Source organism: Triticum aestivum, chromosome 7A (genome assembly GCF_018294505.1).
Source record: "Triticum aestivum cultivar Chinese Spring chromosome 7A, IWGSC CS RefSeq v2.1, whole genome shotgun sequence".
Lineage (NCBI taxonomy): Eukaryota > Viridiplantae > Streptophyta > Magnoliopsida > Poales > Poaceae > Triticum > Triticum aestivum.
In genome coordinates this window covers 132,387,817-132,408,324 of record NC_057812.1, presented here as the reverse complement: position 1 = coordinate 132,408,324, position 20,508 = coordinate 132,387,817, and the positions used below count along the sequence as shown (strand labels likewise).

At 49.0% G+C, this 20,508-nt stretch overlaps 1 protein-coding gene across 1 annotated transcript; it reads left to right on the top strand.

Annotated features, from left to right (window-relative positions):
- The first annotated feature begins 493 nt into the window (after positions 1-493).
- On the top strand, positions 494-2,794 carry LOC123154366 (putative laccase-9). Its single transcript, XM_044573120.1, has 5 exons — positions 494-604; positions 737-888; positions 976-1,220; positions 1,314-2,399; positions 2,505-2,794. The coding sequence occupies exons 1-5, from the start codon at positions 494-496 to the stop codon at positions 2,633-2,635; spliced, it is 1,725 nt and encodes a 574-aa protein (XP_044429055.1). The 3' UTR covers positions 2,636-2,794.
- The last annotated feature ends 17,714 nt before the right edge of the window (positions 2,795-20,508 follow it).

The window sequence follows — 20,508 nt, the reverse complement described above, 5'->3', positions numbered from 1 at the left end:
AAATCATATATCATTGATCTTACGTTGAGATTTATGTAGATATTTTTTTTCTTTTTTTCTTTGTGCTTGATTCACTTACTTAAATGTGCAATAATCAAAGCACATCTAGATGTGCTCTAGACACTCCCAAACAAATAAATTAATCGATCTAGGGGCAACTGCATGTGCATGGGCGGCTTCTGCCAAAGCCTCCACTTTCCATAGCGATTGCCGATTATAACTTTGACAAGAAGCTAATCATATGTATGGAACCATGCACATCAGCACACGCATCGTCGACCGGGCTCGATCTTGTCGCCCATACGTACGATCTATAAATACCTCGTGCGTCTGCTTGGAGTTGCCATCATCGGTCCATTCCATCCCACACATTAGTTTCCACATTTGCTCAAGCAGCAGCTTCATAACTTGTGGCTCGCTTCTTAACTAATCTCCGACGGTTCACGGTCGAGCTGAGCAGAGCTCGGTGAGTGGCGACGGCCGTCGGCCGGCGATGGGTATGGCTAAGATACCGGTGGTGCTTTGGTTACTTGGGGCGGTGTTAGCGCTAGGAGTTTCCGTTAGCCCCGCTCAGGGCGCCAAGACTCGCTACCACGATTTCTTTGTAAGTCTGCTTGCATTTATTCGCATTCATTTCTATCTAGTAATATCAATTTCTCTTAATTAACATGTACACATGCCATCTCAGCATATGATCATAAACTTACTTGTGGCGTTCGTGCATCCTGTTTGGCAGATTAAAGAGAGCAACCACACGAGGCTCTGCAAGGAGAGGACCGTCCTCACCGTGAACGGCCAGTTCCCCGGCCCCGCCATCTACGCGCGCAAGGGCGACCTCGTCATCGTCAACGTCTACAACCAAGGCGATAAAAACATCACCATCCACTGGTAAGTTATAGTTAGCCTGGCTGCCGGCCGTTCATTGCATATAACCATCAGAAAACCTATCTTCTGACGTGACATATGTGTACACAGGCATGGTGTTGACCAGCCACGCAACCCGTGGTCCGACGGGCCGGAGTACATTACCCAGTGTCCCATCCTCCCCGGCGGCAACTTCACCTACCGGGTCATCTTATCCGAGGAAGAGGGTACGCTCTGGTGGCACGCGCACAGCGACTTCGACCGCACCACAGTCCATGGCGCCATTGTCATCCACCCCAAGCTCGGAACCACCTTCCCTTTCAAGAAGCCACACAAAGAGATACCCGTCATCCTTGGTATATTCATTACTTCCATCCATGCTTATCTTGAAGCCAAGTTGTCGTTGCTTGAATGTCGTTAACTTGATATGTTCCATCTCATGCATGCAGGTGAGTGGTGGAATGCTGACGTGAACCATCTGCTCGAGGAGGCGCAGCGGACCGGCGGCGAGATCAACATCTCGGACGCGAACACCATCAACGGACAGCCGGGGGACCTGTTCCCGTGCTCCAAGGCCGGCACCTACAAGATACCGGTGCAGCACGGCAAGACGTACCTGCTCCGGATCATCAACGCGGGGCTCTCCAACGACCTCTTCTTCGGCGTCGCCGGGCACAACCTCACCGTGGTCGGCACCGACGGCCACTACACCAAGCCGTTCGCCGTCAAGCACATCATGATTGCGCCGGGACAGACCATGGACGCACTCCTCCAAGCCAACCGCGCTGACGGCGGCCGGTATTACATGGCCGCGAGGACGTTCGCGTCCAACCCCAACATCGAGGTCAACAACAGCACCGCCACCGCCATCGTGGAATACATGGACGACGCACCGGCGCGTGGCCGGCCGGAGTTCCCTGCCAACCTTCCGGGCGTCAACGACATCGACTCGGCGACGGCATACACGGCGCAGCTCCGGTCGCTGGGCAGCAAGGACCACCCGGTGAACGTGCCGAGGAAGGTCGATGAGCGCATGCTCGTCACCATCGCCGTCAACGTGCTCCCCTGCGCGCCCAACGAGACGTGCGGGGGCCCCGGCGGCAACCGCTTAGCGGCGAGCCTCAACAACGTCAGCTTCGCGAGCCCGGCCGTCGACATCCTCGGAGCCTACTACCGCTCCGTCCGTGGCGTGTTCGACACAGACTTCCCCAACAAGCCGCCCTTCTTCTTCAACTTCACGGACGTCGACAACGACCCCGTCGAGCGCTGGGCCACCAAGCGCGGCACCAAGGTGAAGGTGGTGGAGTACGGCGCCGTCGTGGAGGTGGTGTTCCAGGACACCTCCATCCTTGGCGCCGAGAACCACCCCATGCACCTGCACGGCTTCACGTTCTACGTGGTAGGGAGAGGGTTCGGTAATTTTGACGAGCAGAAGGACCCGGCCACCTATAACTTGGTCGACCCGCCGCACCAGAACACCGTCTCCGTGCCCAAAGCTGGCTGGGCCGCAATCCGATTCCGCGCAACAAATCCTGGTGAGTCAACTATATATATTCAGGTTCTGGGCAATGGCTATGCATTCTTTGGAACGAATTAATCAAGTGCAATCTCTAATATTTTGTGTATTTGCTCTTGTTTAGGTGTGTGGTTCATGCATTGCCATTTTGATCGCCATGTGCTGTGGGGAATGAACACTGTCTTCATCGTGAAGGATGGCAAGGCTCCTGAAGCTAAAATGTTGCCTCCGCCTCCCAACATGCCTACCTGCTAAACAATCCACATGGGAAAAGGCAGACATGTGCAGGACAATCAGACCGGAAAATTGTTGTTTAGTTGACTGATTTTTATCATTGATTTATTATATTGTTTATCATTTAAGCTTATATAGGTTTGTGTGGAATAAAGGGGATAGTTGACTCCCATGTGATCAGCAGTCTTGATTTTTCTTTTTATTTGGATGGATGAGAAAAGTAATTTATTTAAAGTGTAAATGTGTTTCTTGTACTATTCGATAACTATATATGAATTAAATAATGTTTTATTACGAATTCCGGTTATATGCACATTTCCATTTCAAGCAACAGTTCTAAAAGGACTCCTCGTCCTTTCAATAAAAACAGTTTTTTTTCTCAAGAGTACGCCGAAGGCGTACCTTATCTTTATAGAAGAGGAGGAAAATCATGTACAAGAAGCCAGAGATGGAACAAACCTCCACCTCACGCACTCACCCTTACCCCCACACTTACCCTATACCAACACTCTCACAAAACGTAGTGCTCCACCTAGACCCGCCGCCTTCCACGCCTTGATCTCATCCAAAATGGCCGTGGCCAGGCCCTGCGCCTGCAGTTGTTGGCGAGTCCTGTTGAAAACTCTCGCGTTCTGTTGCTTCCATATCGCCCAGATTGTGGCAATGACTAGAGTGTCAAAACCACGTTTCCCACTCTTCGTAAATAAGCTCCTATCCTCAAGCCACCATTCCAACAAAGTGTCCTGAGGTTCCAGATATAGTGCCATACTTCTCTAGCGTACACGCACTGCACTTATATGTGTTCCGCGTTATCTTCCTCTTGAAGACACAAGTAGCAGGCCGAGGGCTCCTCCTGCAGACCATGTCGCGCCCTCCTATCTGATGTCCAAATGCGGTGCTGCACTGCCATTCAGGCAAAGAGTTTACACTTGAGAAGCGCCCAACTTTTCCAGATGCAAGAAGCAAATGGCACCCTCTCTGCCCCAATACACAATCTGTGATAGGTGGACCGAGCCGTGTACCGACCGGACGGGTCCGCCGGCCAAGAAAACACATCCTCACTGGTAGGATCCCCGATTACCGTGCTAATGGCCAGGTTGAGATGTAAGAGTTGCAGATGACTCCCAAAATTTAGCTCCCCGTTTAGGTCCGATAGCCACCTTCCATTGGTCAACCCCTCCTGCACCGTCCTTCTGTTAACGGTACGCGTGTCCACTCGGGCGTGCAAAAGTGGCGCAATGTCCTTGACGGCAAGTCCAAATATCCATCTATCTCGCCAGAACAGCACCTTATCTCCTCTGCCCACAACAATGTGAACGAGACTGTCGAACACCGCTCTCGCATCTCGGTCCACCAGCATCGAGAGCCCTTGCCACGGCCTCCCAGGGTCAGTACGTCGAAGCCACTCCCATCGAACGCGTAGTGCCAGGCTTTGGAGCCACAGGTCCCGCACCCCGAGACCACCAAGCCAGGTAGGCTTGCACACCAAGTTCCAAGCAACCAGACATTGGCCTCCATTTGCCTTGTTCTTGCCCACCCAAAAGAAGTCGCGCATCCACTGATCAATCTCTTTGAAGACCCAGAGCGGATCATCATCAATCATGAAGTGGTGGATTGGTTTTGCCGCGATCACTGACTTCACCAGCACGAGCCTACCGGGACGGTGCAAAAGCCATCTTTGCCACGCCGGGGCAAAGCCCTTAGCATGGTCCAACATGGGCTTCCATTCGGCTCTCGTCACCTGTCGTATAGCCAATTGCAACCCAAGATATTTACAAGGGAAGGTCCCCATGCGGCAACTAAGCATCAACTCCACCCGGTTCCTATCTTCGTCATCACCATGTATCATGACCGCTAGAGATTTACTTTAGTTCACTCTCAAACCCGATGCGTCACCAAATGCCTTAAGAGCAGCCGTGATGAAGTTGAGATCCGACACCCTTGGTTTCACAAATAGGGCGACATCATCGGCATAAATAGAGACCGATTGGTTGGCCGTGATGCCCACAAAGGTGTTGATCACTCCCAAGTTCGACGCCTTCACCATTATCTTGGAGAGAACATCCATGGCAATCACAAACAGCAAGGGCGAAACTGGATCGCCTTGCCTTAAACCTTTGACATGAACGAAACTTTGGCCTGGCACACCATTTACGAGCACTTTGGTGTTGGCAGTCTTAAGAAGAATGCCAATCTGCTCACACCATTTATGACCAAAGCCTTTACTTCTCATCACCTCAAAAAGGAAAGGCCAAGCGAGGGAGTCAAATGTGTGTGATATATCCAACTTGAAGAAAACTCCCCCCTCCTTTCTTGCATGGATTTTCCTTTCAACTTGTCTTACTAAGAGAAAGTTATCGTGTAAATGCCTCCCACAAATAAATGCCAATTGGTTCGGCGTCACAATCTCTTTCATCCTCCTCCAAGCCTTGTTTGCCAGCATTTTTGCAAAGATCTTGGCCGCGCTATGGGTGAGGCTTATCGTCCTAAAATCCCCTACTTCCTCGGTGTTAGACTTTTTAGGAATGAGCACAATGTGTGCCCGGTTGAGCCTGTCAAACCCTTGTCCATCTCCCACATAGAGCTTGAGAAACACCGCCATCACATCTTGCTTAATGATATGCCAAGCCTTTTGGAGAAAAGCATTTATAAAACCATCCGGTCCCGGGGCCCTATCCGGCGGCATCTCCTTGATGGTATTCCAGACTTCTTCCTCCATAAAAATTGCATCCAGCTCCGAGAGCTCGTGTTCCTCCATCTCCAAGAACTGAAGGTTCACATCTGCCTCCCGCATGGACGCACGTCCCAGCATGTTCTCATAAGCCTCTGTGAAGATATGTTCCTTCCTCTCTTGGTGCGTAACCAGCTCCCCATTGTGCCTCAGGTGCGGGATGAAATTCTTTGTCCTCCGACCGTTCGCCACAGCTTGGAAGAGTTTGGTATTCCCATCCCCTTCCCTAATCCAACGAAGGCGCGACCGTTGCCTCTCGATCATGCGTTGAAGGGATGCCAAGCCCAACACCAACTTCTTAAGCATACTTCGCAACCAACGCTCTTCCACCGTCAAACTATGGTCCTCCATAGCCCTATCCAGCCGTAGAATGACATAGTTTGCGATCACCAACTGGACCTTGATATTTCCAGATTTTCTCTGTCCCCAAGCTTGCAGAGCCACCATAGTGTTTCTTAGCAACGCATCAAGCCGTTTGAAAGGGTCAACAATTTCATCATCGTACACCCAAGCATCCTTAACCGCCTGCTCAAAACCCTCCAACCAAATACAATATAACTCAAAATGAAACCTTCTCTTAGCACAGAAAGGTGCCGAAGTGGAGAGATGGAGCGGAGCATGGTCCGAAATGTTCGTAGACAACGCTTGAAGAAGGACATCCGGAAAGTGCAACTCCCACTCCACCGAGACGAGGACCCTATCAATCTTGGTCATCACCACTTGATCCCTCTCATTAGACCAAGTAAATCGCCTCCCGTGCATGTAAATCTCCTTGAGCTCATTGTTATCCACAAACGTCCTAAGCCTCCTCATCATATTACAGTTGAGATTCACATTATCCTTCTCATTGGCATTAAGGATCATGTTGAAATCCCCAAGGACCATCCACGGTCCCGGGCACAAGTCACGTCTTAGCTGGAGTTCAGCCAAGAATTGAGTCTTGAGCTCATCACCTTGGGGGCCGTACACCACGGTAAGCCACCAATCTCACCCATCCTTATTATGCAACTGTCCCGTGAGGGCAAAGTTATCAAAGGTAAAGTTATCCATCGCCAAAACGGATGTGTCCCATCCGACAAGAATGCCACCCCTAGTATCCGTCGCCGGCAAGTAAGCAAAGCCATCAAAGGATGGCCCTATACATTGCATAACCACGAAGACATCGATTACATCAAGTTTAGTCTCTTGGAGGCACACCAAGTTGACCTTAGCCTCACTAATAAAATTCCTCGCGGCATTTCTTTTAGACATGTTGTTCAACCCCCGCACGTTCCAACATAGGACTTGAGGGTTCCAATCCATGAAATCATATGAGTCCACCCGACACCCCCACAAAGGCATGCATCAAGATGCCCCTCCACAACCATCGTGCCCGAGCTCCTGTCTTGCACCGGTGGCACTTCCTTTCCAAACATTGCCGCGATAACCCGGATGTGTTGCTCCCTCAGAGGTGACTCAAATAATTCTGCCAGCTCCGCGATATGATCATCATTGCCTTCCAAGTCCTTTGGAACAATACCCAGCGCACGCATGAGTACGTTCTCGGCTTGGGTCGCCTTGTTTCTGGAAGCAGGAGCCCTCTTGGTACTTCTCGTCGCTCTACACGGAGTAAACGGCTCAGCTTCCGGCCTCAATGTGGACTGCACCTCCAAAAGAAGCGGCGGCGAAAGCTTTTTTACAAGCGCATTACAGAACCACTTCAACTTTCCGAACACAATCGACTCCTAAGGAGTCATTCCGTCCCTGGCAGTCAGGCCCCGCGATTACATGGCCGAATCGACGTCCTACATGTCCGGCACTAGGGCCAGCGAATCCTGGCACGCCACTTGTGCGCGCACATCCACAGATGCTGGAGAAACTTCCTTAAGCATTATTCGCACCGGATCCCCTGCGTTAGTCGCCATCTCCTCGGGATTCCCTGTGTCCCCACCCACATGCGCAGAGAGATCCCTTTCCACCTCTGCAGCTGTCGCGTCCGGATCCTCTTTGCCCGACCCCTCGACACGCACGCCACCATCAGGGGGCGTGACCAATGGTAACACAGCCACTCCTGAGTGCGCTTCCACCAACTGGATCTTCCTCAGAACGGGCCCCACCTGCAACACCCCCTCGCCAGCCGGTTGGTCGGCCCTTATCTCCACCTGCTCCGCGACCAGTGCTGTCACAGTGTTGGGGAACATTGCAGAAAACAAAAAAAAATCCTACGTTTTCACCAAGATCCATCTATGAGTTCATCTAGCAACGAGTGATCGGATGCATCTACATACCTTTGTAGATCGCGAGCGGAAGCGTCCAAAGAACGGGGATGAGGGAGTCGTACTCGTCGTGATCCAAATCACCGGAGATCCTAGCGCCGAACGGACGGCACCTCCGCGTTCAACACACGTACGGTCAGCGTGACGTCTCCTCCTTCTTGATCCAGCAAGGGGGAAGGAGAGGTTGATGAAGATCCAGCAGCACGACGGCGTGGTGGTGGATGCAGCAGTCACCGCAGCAGGGCTTCGCCGAGCTTCTGCGAGAGGGAGAGGTGTAGCAGGGGAGAGGGAGGCGCCAAGGCTTGAGGTGTGGCTGCCCTCCCTCCCTCCCCCCAACCCCCCGCCTTTATATAGGCCCCCTAGGGGGATGCGCTGGCCCTAGGATATGGGATCTCCGAGGGGGGCAGCGGCCAAGGGGGTGGAGTACCCCCCAAGACAAGTGTAGGCGCCCCCTCCCCTAGGGTTCCCAACCCTAGGCGCATGGGGGCCCAAGGGGGGGGCGCACCAGCCCACTAAGGGCTGGTTCCCCTCCCCACTTCAGCCCTTGGGGCCCTCCGGGATGGGTGGCCCCACCCGGTGGACCCCCGGGACCCATCCGGTGGTCCCGGTACAATACCGGTGACCCCGAAACTTTCCCGATGGCCGAAATAACACTTCCTATATATAATTCTTCACCTTCGGGCAATTCTGGAACCCCTCGTGACGTCCAGGATCTCATCCGGGACTCCGAACAACTTTCGGATTACTGCATACTCATATCTATACAACCCTAGCGTCACCGAACCTTAAGTGTGTAGACCCTACGGGTTCGGGAGACAAGCAGACATGATCAAGACGACTCTCTGGTCAATAACCAACAGCGGGATCTGGATACCCATGTTGGCTCCCACATGCTCCTCGATGATCTCATCGGATGAACCACGATGTTGAGGACCTAATCAATCCCGTACTCAATTCCCTTTGTCAATCGGTACGTTACTTGCCTGAGACTCGATCATCGGTATCCCAATACCTTGTTCAGTCTCGTTACCGGCAAGTCACTTTACTCGTACCGAAATGCATGATCCCGTGATCAACCACTTGATCACACTGAGCTCATTATGATGATGCATTACCGAGTGGGCCCAGAGATACCTCTCCGTCATACGGAGTGACAAATCCCAGTCTCGATTCGTGCCAACTCAACAGACACTTTCGAAGATACCTGTAATGTACCTTTATAGTCACCCAGTTATGTTGTGACTTTTGGCATACCCAAGGCACTCCTACGGCATCCGGGAGTTGCACAATCTCATGGTCCAAGGAAATGATACTCGACAACCAGAAAAGCTACAGCAAACGAACTACACGATCTTTGTGCTATGCTTAGGTTTGGGTCTTGTCCATCAAATCATTCTCCTAATGATGTGATCCCGTTAACAATGACATCCCCATGTCCATAGCCAGGAAACCATGACTATCTGTTGATCAACGAGCTAGTTAACTAGAGGCTCACTAGGGACACATTGTGGTCTATGTATTCACACATGTATTACAATTTCCGGATAATACAATTATAGCATGAATAATAGACAATTATCATGAACAAGGAAATATAATAATCATTTTATTATTGCCTCTAGGGCATATTTCCAACAGTCTCCCACTTGCACTAGAGTCAATCATCTAGTTACATTGTGATGAATCGAACACCCATGGAATTCTGGTGTTGATCATGTTTTGCTCTAGGGAGAGGTTTAGTCAACGGATCTGCTACATTCAGGTCCGTATGTACTTTACAAATCTCTATGTCTCCATTTTGAACACTTTCACGAATGGAGTTGAAGCGACGCTTGATATGCCTGGTCTTCCTGTGAAACCTGGGCTCCTTGGCAAGGGCAATAGCTCCAGTGTTGTCACAGAAGAGAGTCATCGGGCCCGACGCATTGGGTATGACTCCTAGGTCGGTAATGAACTCCTTCACCCAGACTGCTTCGTGTGCTGCCTCCGAGGCTGCCATGTACTCCGCTTCACATGTAGATCCCGCCACAACACTTTGCTTGCAACTGCACCAGCTTACTGCCCCACCATTCAAAATATACACGTATCCGGTTTGTGACTTAGAGTCATCCAGATCTGTGTCGAAGCTAGCGTCGACGTAACCCTTTACGACGAGCTCTTCGTCACCTCCATAAACGAGAAACATTTCCTTAGTCCTTTTCAGGTACTTCAGGATATTCTTGACCGCTGTCCAGTGTTCCTTGCCGGGATTACTTTGGTACCTACCTACCAAACTTACGGCAAGGTTTACATCAGGTCTGGTACACAGCATGGCATACATAATAGACCCTATGGCTGAGGCATAGGGGATGACACTCATCTCTTCTATATCTTCTGCCGTGGTCGGACATTGAGCTGAGCTCAATTTCACACCTTGCAACACAGGCAAGAACCCCTTCTTAGACTGATCCATATTGAACTTCTTCAATATCTTATCAAGGTATGTGCTTTGTGAAAGACCTATGAGGCGTCTTGATCTATCTCTATAGATCTTGATGCCTAATATATAAGCAGCTTCTCCAAGGTCCTTCATTGAAAAACTCTTATTCAAGTAGGCCTTAATGTTGTCCAAAAGCTCTATATCATTTCCCATCAAAAGTATGTCATCTACATATAATATGAGAAATGCTACAGAGCTCCCACTCACTTTCTTGTAAACGCAGGCTTCTCCATAAGTCTGCATAAACCCAAATGCTTTGATCATCTCATCAAAGCGAATGTTCCAACTCTGAGATGCTTGCACCAACCCATTAATCGAGCGTTGGAGCTTGCACACCTTGTCAGCATTCTTAGGATCGACAAAACCTTCCGGCTGCATCATATACAATTCTTCCTTAAGGAAACCATTAAGGAATGCCGTTTTGACGTCCATTTGCCATATCTCATAATCATAGAATGCGGCAATTGCTAACATGATTCGGACGGACTTCAGCTTCGCTACAGGTGAGGAAGTCTCATCGTAGTCAACCCCTTGAACTTGTCGATAATCCTTAGCGACAAGCTGAGCTTTATAGATGGTCACATTACCATCCGCGTCTGTCTTCTTCTTGAAGATCCATTTATTTTCTATGGCTCGCCGATCATCGGGCAAGTCAGTCAAAGTCCATACTTCGTTTTCATACATGGATCCTATCTCGGATTTCATGGCTTCCAGCCATTTGTCGGAATCCGGGCCCGCCATCGCTTCTTCATAGTTCGAAGGTTCACCGTTGTCTAACAACATGATTTCCAAGACAGGGTTGTCGTACCACTCTGGTGCGGAACGTGTCCTTGTGGACCTTCGAAGTTCAGTAGGAGCTTGATAAGAAGTATCTTGATCATCATCATTAACTTCCTCTCTAATTGGTGCAGGCACCACAGGAACATTTTCCTGAGCTGCGCTACTCTCTGCTTCAAGAGGCAGTACTTCATCAAGCTCTACTTTCCTCCCACTTACTTCTTTCGAGAGAAACTCCTTCTCTAGAAAGGATCCATTCTTGGCAACAAAGATCTTGCCTTCGGATCTGAGGTAGAAGGTATACCCAATAGTTTCTTTAGGGTATCCTATGAAGACGCATTTTTCCGACTTGGGTTCGAGCTTTTCAGGTTGAAGTTTCTTGACATAAGCATCGCATCCCCAAACTTTTAGAAACGACAGCTTAGGTTTCTTCCCAAACCATAATCCATACGGTGTCGTCTCAACGGATTTCGACGGTGCCCTATTTAAAGTGAATGCGGCAGTCTCTAAAGCATAGCCCCAAAATGATAGCGGTAAATCGGTAAGAGACATCATAGATCGCACCATATATAATAGAGTGCGATTACGACGTTCGGACACACCATTACGCTGAGGTGTTCCAGGCGGCGTTAGTTGTGAAACTATTCCACATTTTCTTAAGTGTGTGCCAAATTTGTGACTCAAGTATTCCCCCCCATGATCTGATCGCAAGAACTTGATTTTCCTGTCACGTTGATTCTCAACCTCACTCTGAAATTCCTTGAACTTTTCAAAGGTCTCAGACTTATGTTTCATTAAGTAGACATACCCATATCTACTCAAGTCATCAGTGAGGGTGAGAACATAACGATAGCCACCGTGAACCTCAACGCTCATTGGACCGCACACATTAGTATGTATGATTTCCAATAAGTTGGTTGCTCGCTCCATTGTTCCTGAGAACGGAGTCTTGGTCATTTTACCCATGAGGCATGGTTCGCATGTGTCAAATGATTCATAATCAAGAGACTCTAAAAGTCCATCTGCATGGAGCTTCTTCATGCGTTTGACACCTATGTGACCAAGGCGGCAGTGCCACAAGTATGTGGGACTATCATTATCAACCTTACATCTTTTGGTATTCACACTATGAACATGTGTAGCATTACGCTCGAGATTCATTAAGAATAAACCATTCACCATCGGAGCATGACCATAAAACATATCTCTCATATAAATAGAACAACCATTATTCTCGGATTTAAATGAGTAGCCATCTCGTATTAAACGAGATCCTGATACAATGTTCATGCTCAAAGCTGGCACTAAATAACAATTATTGAGGTTTAAAACTAATCCCGTAGGTAAATGTAGAGGTAGCGTGCCGACGGCGATCACATCGACCTTGGAACCATTCCCGACGCGCATCGTCACCTCGTCCTTCGCCAGTCTCCGCTTATTCCGCAGCTCCTGCTTTGAGTTACAAATGTGAGCAACCGCACCGGTATCAAATACCCAGGAGCTACTACGAGTACTGGTAAGGTACACATCAATTACATGTATATCACATATACCTTTCGTGATGCCGGCCTTCTTGTCCGCTAAGTATTTGGGGCAGTTCCGCTTCCAGTGACCACTTCCCTTGCAATAAAAACACTCAGTCTCGGGCTTGGGTCCATTCTTTGGCTTCTTCCCGGCAGCTTGCTTACCGGGCGCGGCAACTCCCTTGCCGTCCTTCTTGAAGTTCTTCTTACCCTTGCCTTTCTTGAACTTAGTGGTTTTATTCACCATCAACACTTGATGTTCCTTTTTGACTTCTACCTCTGCTGATTTTAGCATTGCAAATACTTCAGGAATGGTCTTTTCCATCCCCTGCATATTGAAGTTCATCACAAAGCTCTTGTAGCTTGGTGGAAGCGACTGGAGGATTCTGTCAATGACCGCGTCATCCGGGAGATTAACTCCCAGCTGAGTCAAGCGGTTATGTAACCCAGACATTGTGAGTATGTGCTCACTGACAGAACTATTTTCCTCCATCTTACAGCTGAAGAACTTGTGGGAGACTTCATATCTCTCGACCCGGGCATGAGCTTGGAAAACCATTTTCAGCTCTTCGAACATCTCATATGCTCCGTGTCGCTCATAACGCTTTTGGAGCCCGGTTCTAAGCTGTAAAGCATGCCGCACTGAATGAGGGAGTAATCATCAGCATGTGTCTGCCAAGAGTTCATAACGTCTTGGTTCTGTGGGACGGGTGCGTCACCTAGCGGTGCTTCTAGGACATAACCTTTCTTGGCAGCTATGAGGATGATCCTCAGGTTCCAGACCCAGTCTGTATAGTTGCTGCCATCATCTTTCAGCTTGGTTTTCTCTAGGAACGCGTTGAAGTTGAGGACAACGTTGGCCATTTGATCTACAAGACATATTGTAAAGATTTTAGACTAAGTTCATGACAATTAAGTTCATTTAATCAAATTATTCAATGAAATCCCACTTAGATAGACATCCCTCCAGTCATCTAAGTATAACATGATCCGAGTTGACTAGGTCGTGTCCGATCATCACGTGAGACGGACTAGTCAACATCGGTGAACATCTTCATGTTGATCGTATCTTCTATACGACTCATGCTCGACCTTTCGGTCTTCTGTGTTCCGAGGCCATGTCTGTACATGCTAGGCTCGTCAAGTCAACCTAAGTGTTTGCATGTGTAAATCTGTCTTAAACCCGTTGTATGTGAATGTTGGAATCTATCACACCCGATCATCACGTGTTGCTTCGAAACAACGAACTGTCGCAACGGCGCACAGTTAGGGGGAACACTTTCTTGAAATTATTATGAGGGATCATCTTATTTACTACCGTCGTTCTAAGTAAACAAGATGCAAAAACATGATAAACATCTCATGCAATCAAATAATAGTGACATGATATGGACAATATCATATAGCTCCTGTGATCTCCATCTTGGGGCTCCATGATCATCTTGTCACCGGCATGACACCATGATCTCCATCATCATGATCTCCATCATCGTGTCTCCATGAAGTTGCTCGCCAACTATTACTTCTACTACTATGGCTAACACGTTTAGCAATAAAGTAAAGTAATTTACATGGCGTTTCTCAATGACACGCAGGTCATACAAAAAAAATAAAGACAACTCCTATGGCTCCTGCCGGTTGTCATACTCATCGACATGCAAGTCGTGATTCCTATTACAAGAACATGATCTCATACATCACATATATCATTCATCATTCATCACAACTTTGGCCATATCACATCACAAAACACTTGCTGCAAAAACAAGTTAGACGTCCTCTAATTGTTGTTGCAAGTTTTACGTGGCTGCAAGAGGGTTCTAGCAAGAATGTTTTCTTACCTACGTTAAAGCCACAACGTGATTTGTCAACTTATATTTACCCTTCATAAGGACCCTTTTCGTCGAATCCGCTCCAACTAAAGTGGGAGAGACAGACACCCGCCAGCCACCTTATGCAACTAGTGCATATCAGTCGGTGGAACCGGTCTCACGTAAGCGTACGTGTAAGGTTGGTCCGGGCCGCTTCATCCCACAATACCGCTGAAGCAAAATAAGACTAGTAGCGGCAAGAAAGTTGACAACATCTACGCCCACAACAAATTGTGTTCTACTCGTGCAAAGAGAACTACACATAGACCTAGCTCATGATGCCACTATTGGGGAACGTTGCAGAAAACAAAAAAAATTCCTACGTTTTCACCAAGATCCATCTATGAGTTCATCTAGCAACGAGTGATCGGATGCATCTACATACCTTTGTAGATTGCGAGCGGAAGCATTCAAAGAACGGGGATGAGGGAGTCGTACTCGTCGTGATCCAAATCACCGGAGATCCTAGCGCCGAACGGACGGCATCTCCGCATTCAACACATGTACGGTCAGCGTGACGTCTCCTCCTTCTTGATCCAGCAAGGGGGAAGGAGAGGTTGATGAAGATCCAGTAGCACGACGGCGTGGTGGTGGATGCAGTAGTCACCGCAGCAGGGCTTCGCCGAGCTTCTGCGAGAGGGAGAGGTGTAGCAGGGGAGAGGGAGGCGCCAAGGCTTGAGGTGTGGCTGCCCTCCCTCCCCCCCTTTATATAGGCCCCCTAGGGGGGTGCGCCGACCCTATGAGATGGGATCTCCTAGGGGGGCGGCGGCCAAGGGGGTGGAGTACCCCCCAAGGCAAGTGGAGGCGCCCCCTCCCCTAGGATTCCCAACCCTAGGCGCATGGGGGGCCCAAGGGGGGCGCACTAGCCCACTAAGGGCTGGTTCCCCTCCCCACTTCAGCCCTTGGGGCCCTCCGGGATGGGTGGCCCCACCCGGTGGACCCCGGGACCCATCCGGTGGTCCCGGTACAATACCGGTGACCCCGAAACTTTCCCGATGGCCAAAATAACACTTCCTATATATAATTCTTCACCTCCGGACAATTCCGGAACCCCTTGTGACGTTCAGGATCTCATCCGGGACTCCGAACAACTTTAGGATTACTGCATACTCATATCTATACAACCCTAGCGTCATCGAACCTTAAGTGTGTAGACCCTACGGGTTCGGGAGACAAGCAGACATGACCGAGACGACTCTCTGGTCAATAACCAATAGCGGGATTTGGATACCCATGTTGGATCCCACATGCTCCTCGATGATCTCATCGGATGAACCACGATGTCGAGGACCTAATCAATCCCGTACTTAATTCCCTTTGTCAATCGGTACGTTACTTGCCCGAGACTCGATCGTCGGTATCCCAATACCTTGTTCAGTCTTGTTACCGGCAAGTCACTTTACTCGTACCGTAATGCATGATCCCGTGATCAACCACTTGATCACATTGAGCTCATTATGATGATGCATTACCGAGTGGGCCCAGAGATACCTCTCCGTCATACGGAGTGACAAATCCCAGTCTCGATTCGTGCCAACTCAACAGACACTTTCGGAGATACCTGTAATGTACCTTTATAGTCACCCAGTTACATTGTGACGTTTGGCATACCCAAGGCACTCCTACGGCATCCGGGAGTTGCACAATCTCATGGTCCAAGGAAATGATACTCGACAACCAGAAAAGCTACAGCAAACGAACTACACGATCTTTGTGCTATGCTTAGGTTTGGGTCTTGTCCATCACATCATTCCCCTAATGATGTGATCCCGTTATCAATGACATCCCCATGCCCATAGCCAGGAAACCATGACTATCTGTTGATCAACGAGCTAGTCAACTAGAACACTAGGGACACATTGTGGTCTATGTATTCACACATGTATTACAATTTCCGGATAATACAATTATAGCATGAATAATAGACAATTATCATGAACAAGGAAATATAATAATCATTTTATTATTGCCTCTAGGGCATATTTCCAACACACAGATGCCGCCACAGGGCCCACCTGCTGTGCACCCTCCTGCCCAATCCCTTGCTGAACCGATGCAACCATCAACGGCACCTGGGTTGGCTGCACCAGCCTCGAACTCTGCTCCCGAATCACAGAATCCCGCCCAAAGCTGCCTTGGTCATTCAAATTAGTACCCAACTCGGGTTCCCTCGGACCCGCTGCAGCCCCACCCAAGCGGCCAAAAGCTGACTGCCGATGTGTCAGCCTATCTTGGACCATGGTGGGTCCTCTTTCCCGCCCCACCTGACGCACCGGCGCCATGGGAGGGATCCTCCAGTCCTCTCTCTCCCGGGCACCAAGCACCACGCCGGCGTAACTCTGGACAACCGGAGCAGAAGCTCCACCAAGCGCATTATCCCCACGAACGTCACGGACCCCAAATTTCCAAGTGCGGCGACGGGTCGTCTCACCCCCTCCCATGTCATGATCAGAGTCTGGCAGGCCACTCTGACCACTTCCCGACGATCCATCACGCAGAAACCATGGCTCCTCGCCGTCCGGGAAGGAAGTAACCGAATCGAGGTGAATCAGCACACGGTACTGCAACGTCTTAGGCTGGAAGACATCTCGCTGCTCCTCCGGCTCCGGCACAGCCAGCCACCTGCGGGTGGGGATTAGATCAGGATCCACCGTCCAGGCCAGCAGCTTGAAGGACGCCAGATCAGACCTCGATGAAGTCTCCGGCGCCACCGACTCGATGAAACAAGATCCCCCAAGCAGACTCTCAACCACCTCCAACTCCCAGGCATGCGGAGGAATGCCCTCAAGCTCCAAACAAACTATGGTCCAAAGCGCCGCAAACATGGCCTGATTCTTCCTGATCCATTGCCGGAAAGCTAGCCTTCCCCTGAAACTCGAGCACTCACCTCAGCCCCACGCGAATGCGGTCTTCCTTCCTCGCAAACACCACCAGAAAGTCCTTAGGGCGAAACCGGTGAACCGAAACTTTGTTCGCCGAAATCCCCAATCTCTCCCGCAGTGCCATCAAGACCAACTCTGGCGAGAGCTCAGAGCGATCACCACCGACGTACACCACCATGGCATGCTGCAGCCTGTCCTCGAGATACGCCACCGCACGGGACCGCCTGACCACACACAGATCCGTCGGCACCATGTCCATGTCCTCCTCCACCTCGAGGCGCGGAGGTGCCAGGCGTGGCCATCTCTCCGCCGGAGCCTCACCCAAAGATAGCCCAGGGGACGGCCTGACAGACGCCGGCACGCCACCGGCGGAGGAGCCCAGACCAGCCTCACCCCCGGGAGCCCCCGACCTCCGAGCGACCTTGGCCGTCGCGTCGCGCCGGAGATCCTCCACCGGCGAAGAACTACGAGGGCGCTTGCACTGGCTGGCAACATGGCCAGACAAACCACAGCGAAGGCAGACAACCAGATTGGTGCGATCCTTCAAAAAGTGACCTTTCTCCAAACACTTGAAGCAGCGATCCCTCATCTCCGGCGAGACTTCATGGCGACCCAGCGAGACCCGACGCGAATCCACCACCGGAGGCCCAGCCTCCCGGCGGCGCTTCCAGAGGGTGCGCTTCGACGCCGGAGCCTCCTGCCATGGCACGATACGGCGAGAAGAAGCAGCGAAAGGATCCGCCACCACCTCCCTCTCCGAAGCCATGGCCGGAACTGAGCCCTCCGACGCAGAGGAGAGGCCGAGGCCGGATACCACGGGGCGCTCCCCATGGCATGAGGAGGACGCAGAGCGCAGGCTAGCTGCCATGGGTGCCAGATCTAGTAGCCGCGACGCGACGAGGAAACGATGACAGGACCCCGGGGGTGGTCGCCGTAGCCGGAGTGGCCAACGACGGGAAAGAGGCCGCCGGAGCTAGAGTGGCTAGCGGCATGGAGGTGGACGGCGGCAAAGCGAACGCTCCTTAATTCCGTGTGGCACACTTGCTCTCCAAGGTGAGCATAGTCAAGTCGTCAATAAAAATGGTCACTCCACCAGTTTGGAGAGCATCCTTCGCCCTAATTAGTTATAGGTGTTGTTACCTTAAAAGTCTAATTTTGACCCATGTGCGTCACACGGACAATGGAGATCAACCAGAGAAACAACCAACTCCTAGCATGGAACAAGCATGGCTTCCACTAGAATATCAACATCAGTAGACCCCACAATAAATGATATGTGGTACACCATGAGGCCCAGACATTTAAAAAACACACCCAGTGTGCTAATATTCATCTCACCCTTGCCTAGCAAGGTGAGAATATTTAGTGTATTTTTGTGTAGTTTGTTTCAGAGAAGGCGAGCTATTTTAGTCAGGATTTTGGGATTTGATTTTGAGGTTGGTTATTGAGGTCTAGCTCATTTACACTTGTGTTTTTTGGCATGATACTATGTGTTCTTGTTCATATTGGATACTAGATGATACCCACACATTGTTGCGGGTATTGGTTTCAATATGTTCCAATGAGATTTGATTGTATTGAACATGAATATTTGAATGAATTAATAATATCATAAGCGAAACTAAAAACACAAATGAATTTACTGTATTTGATTATTATAGTTGAAAAATATTTATTGAATACAAATATATCATAAAAGAATGGAAAACCTTTTGCTTTGCATGGCTGCATGTTGAGGTGACATGGTTACATGTTGAGAGAAATAATAAGTTAGTGGGGACCACATACTCAGCTACGGGGTGAACTTGTATTTAAGTGTTAACAATGGCTAGAGGTTTAGTTCAGCATAGCATGTATTTCTTGTGAAGTGCTTCCGTGTGTGATTGTGCTCTGTGATAGATGTTATTTTTTGGTAATGGTGGTCAATCTTTTGTAATTGTGACTTGTATGTGTATATGGCCAAAAGAGTTATATCCCTAGAAAGCACCACCGACGAGCAAAAATATAAGCCCATCAGTGGTGTTTTAAGTAATACTGGCAGATAGGGTCCTAGGCCGATCAATGGTTACATACTTACCACTAATGGATGAAAATCTAGGGCTTGTAGTGATAGTTTAGCTTTAATGACGAGTCGGCGCCTGTCGATGGAGGGGTACCCTTCAATAACTAGAGGTTGATTTGTGACAAGCCCCCAAACCCATCACTGCGGGATCTAAGGTACTACAGAGCTTAGTATAGTTCGGGGGAGGGACGCATGGCCCCCATCCTTGGACAATTCCGTTAAGGCAATAATGATTATAGGGCTTAGATGGAATTTAGTATTTTACCCTAAGAATTATAGGGCTTAGATTGGACAACTGTTCTTATTTTGGGTCTCACCCCCCCCCCCCCCCCCAGAATTCTGTTGTAAATCCACCACTGATCTAAGGGCCCATCACTAGAGGGTTCTTGTGCAATAGTGGTGGCATAGTGAGGCTAGGGAATTGGATTGGTTGATTCCTTAAGATAAAAGAATGTCAAGATTCAAAACCATATGCTTCCTCCGTTCCTAAATATAAATCTTTTTAGAGATTTTAATAACATAGACTACATATGGATGAATATAGACGTATTTTGAAGTGTAGATTCACTCATATTGCTATGTATGTAGTCTATATCAGAATCTCTAAAATGACTTATATTTAGGAACGGAATATGAATAGTAGGATTCTTTTGAAATTCCCAAAAATAAGAAAATGCGTAATTGGTTGAGTCACTACAAAAATGCAAGAAGTTATCTAAAGATTTAGGTGCAAGTCATTGTTGTCATAAAATCAGAAAACTTTAGACTTGATGAAAAAATTCCTTTGAAATCACATACAAAATAGAGCATGTGAAACTTTCCATGGTACTATCAAATAAATATTCGTACAGAATAAAGTCCACCAACCAGAGAAGCCACAAGGCAAAGATGTACTAAAAATGTTAAGTTTATCTACTAGTGTAGTGTTAAAAAACGTTTCAAAGATGTACTAAAAAATGTTAAGTTTATCTACTAGTGTAGTGTCAAAAACGTTTTACATTATGGACGGAGAGAGTAGCTTTACTCTTTTTTTGCAGGGAATCTACTAGCTTTACTTGACACTGGGACCTTCCAAGACAAACCAATTTGCCACATCTTCTGCATTTTATGGATTTGGTGGGTGATTTAGATGGTAAAATACTAAAAAATCATGAAAATAACAGAATAGTACAAGTCGGACAGACACCTCAGCTGAAATGGCCGAATGGCTTGTGAGATGTTCCCATGCTAGGCTTCGTTAATTGTCAAACTGTCGAAGCTATGCCTTTCAGCAGTACGTAAAGAGAGGCAGAATTAAGATTACAAGGGCATCCA

Excerpts from the sequence above, each read along its gene's own strand:
- LOC123154366 (XM_044573120.1), top strand. The coding sequence starts at position 494 with ATGGGTATGGCTAAGATACCGGTGGTGCTTTGGTTACTTGGGGCGGTG. Across the intron at positions 605-736 it reads CTCGCTACCACGATTTCTTT|ATTAAAGAGAGCAACCACAC; the intron begins GTAAGTCTGCTT and ends CCTGTTTGGCAG. Across the intron at positions 889-975 it reads AAAAACATCACCATCCACTG|GCATGGTGTTGACCAGCCAC; the intron begins GTAAGTTATAGT and ends ATGTGTACACAG.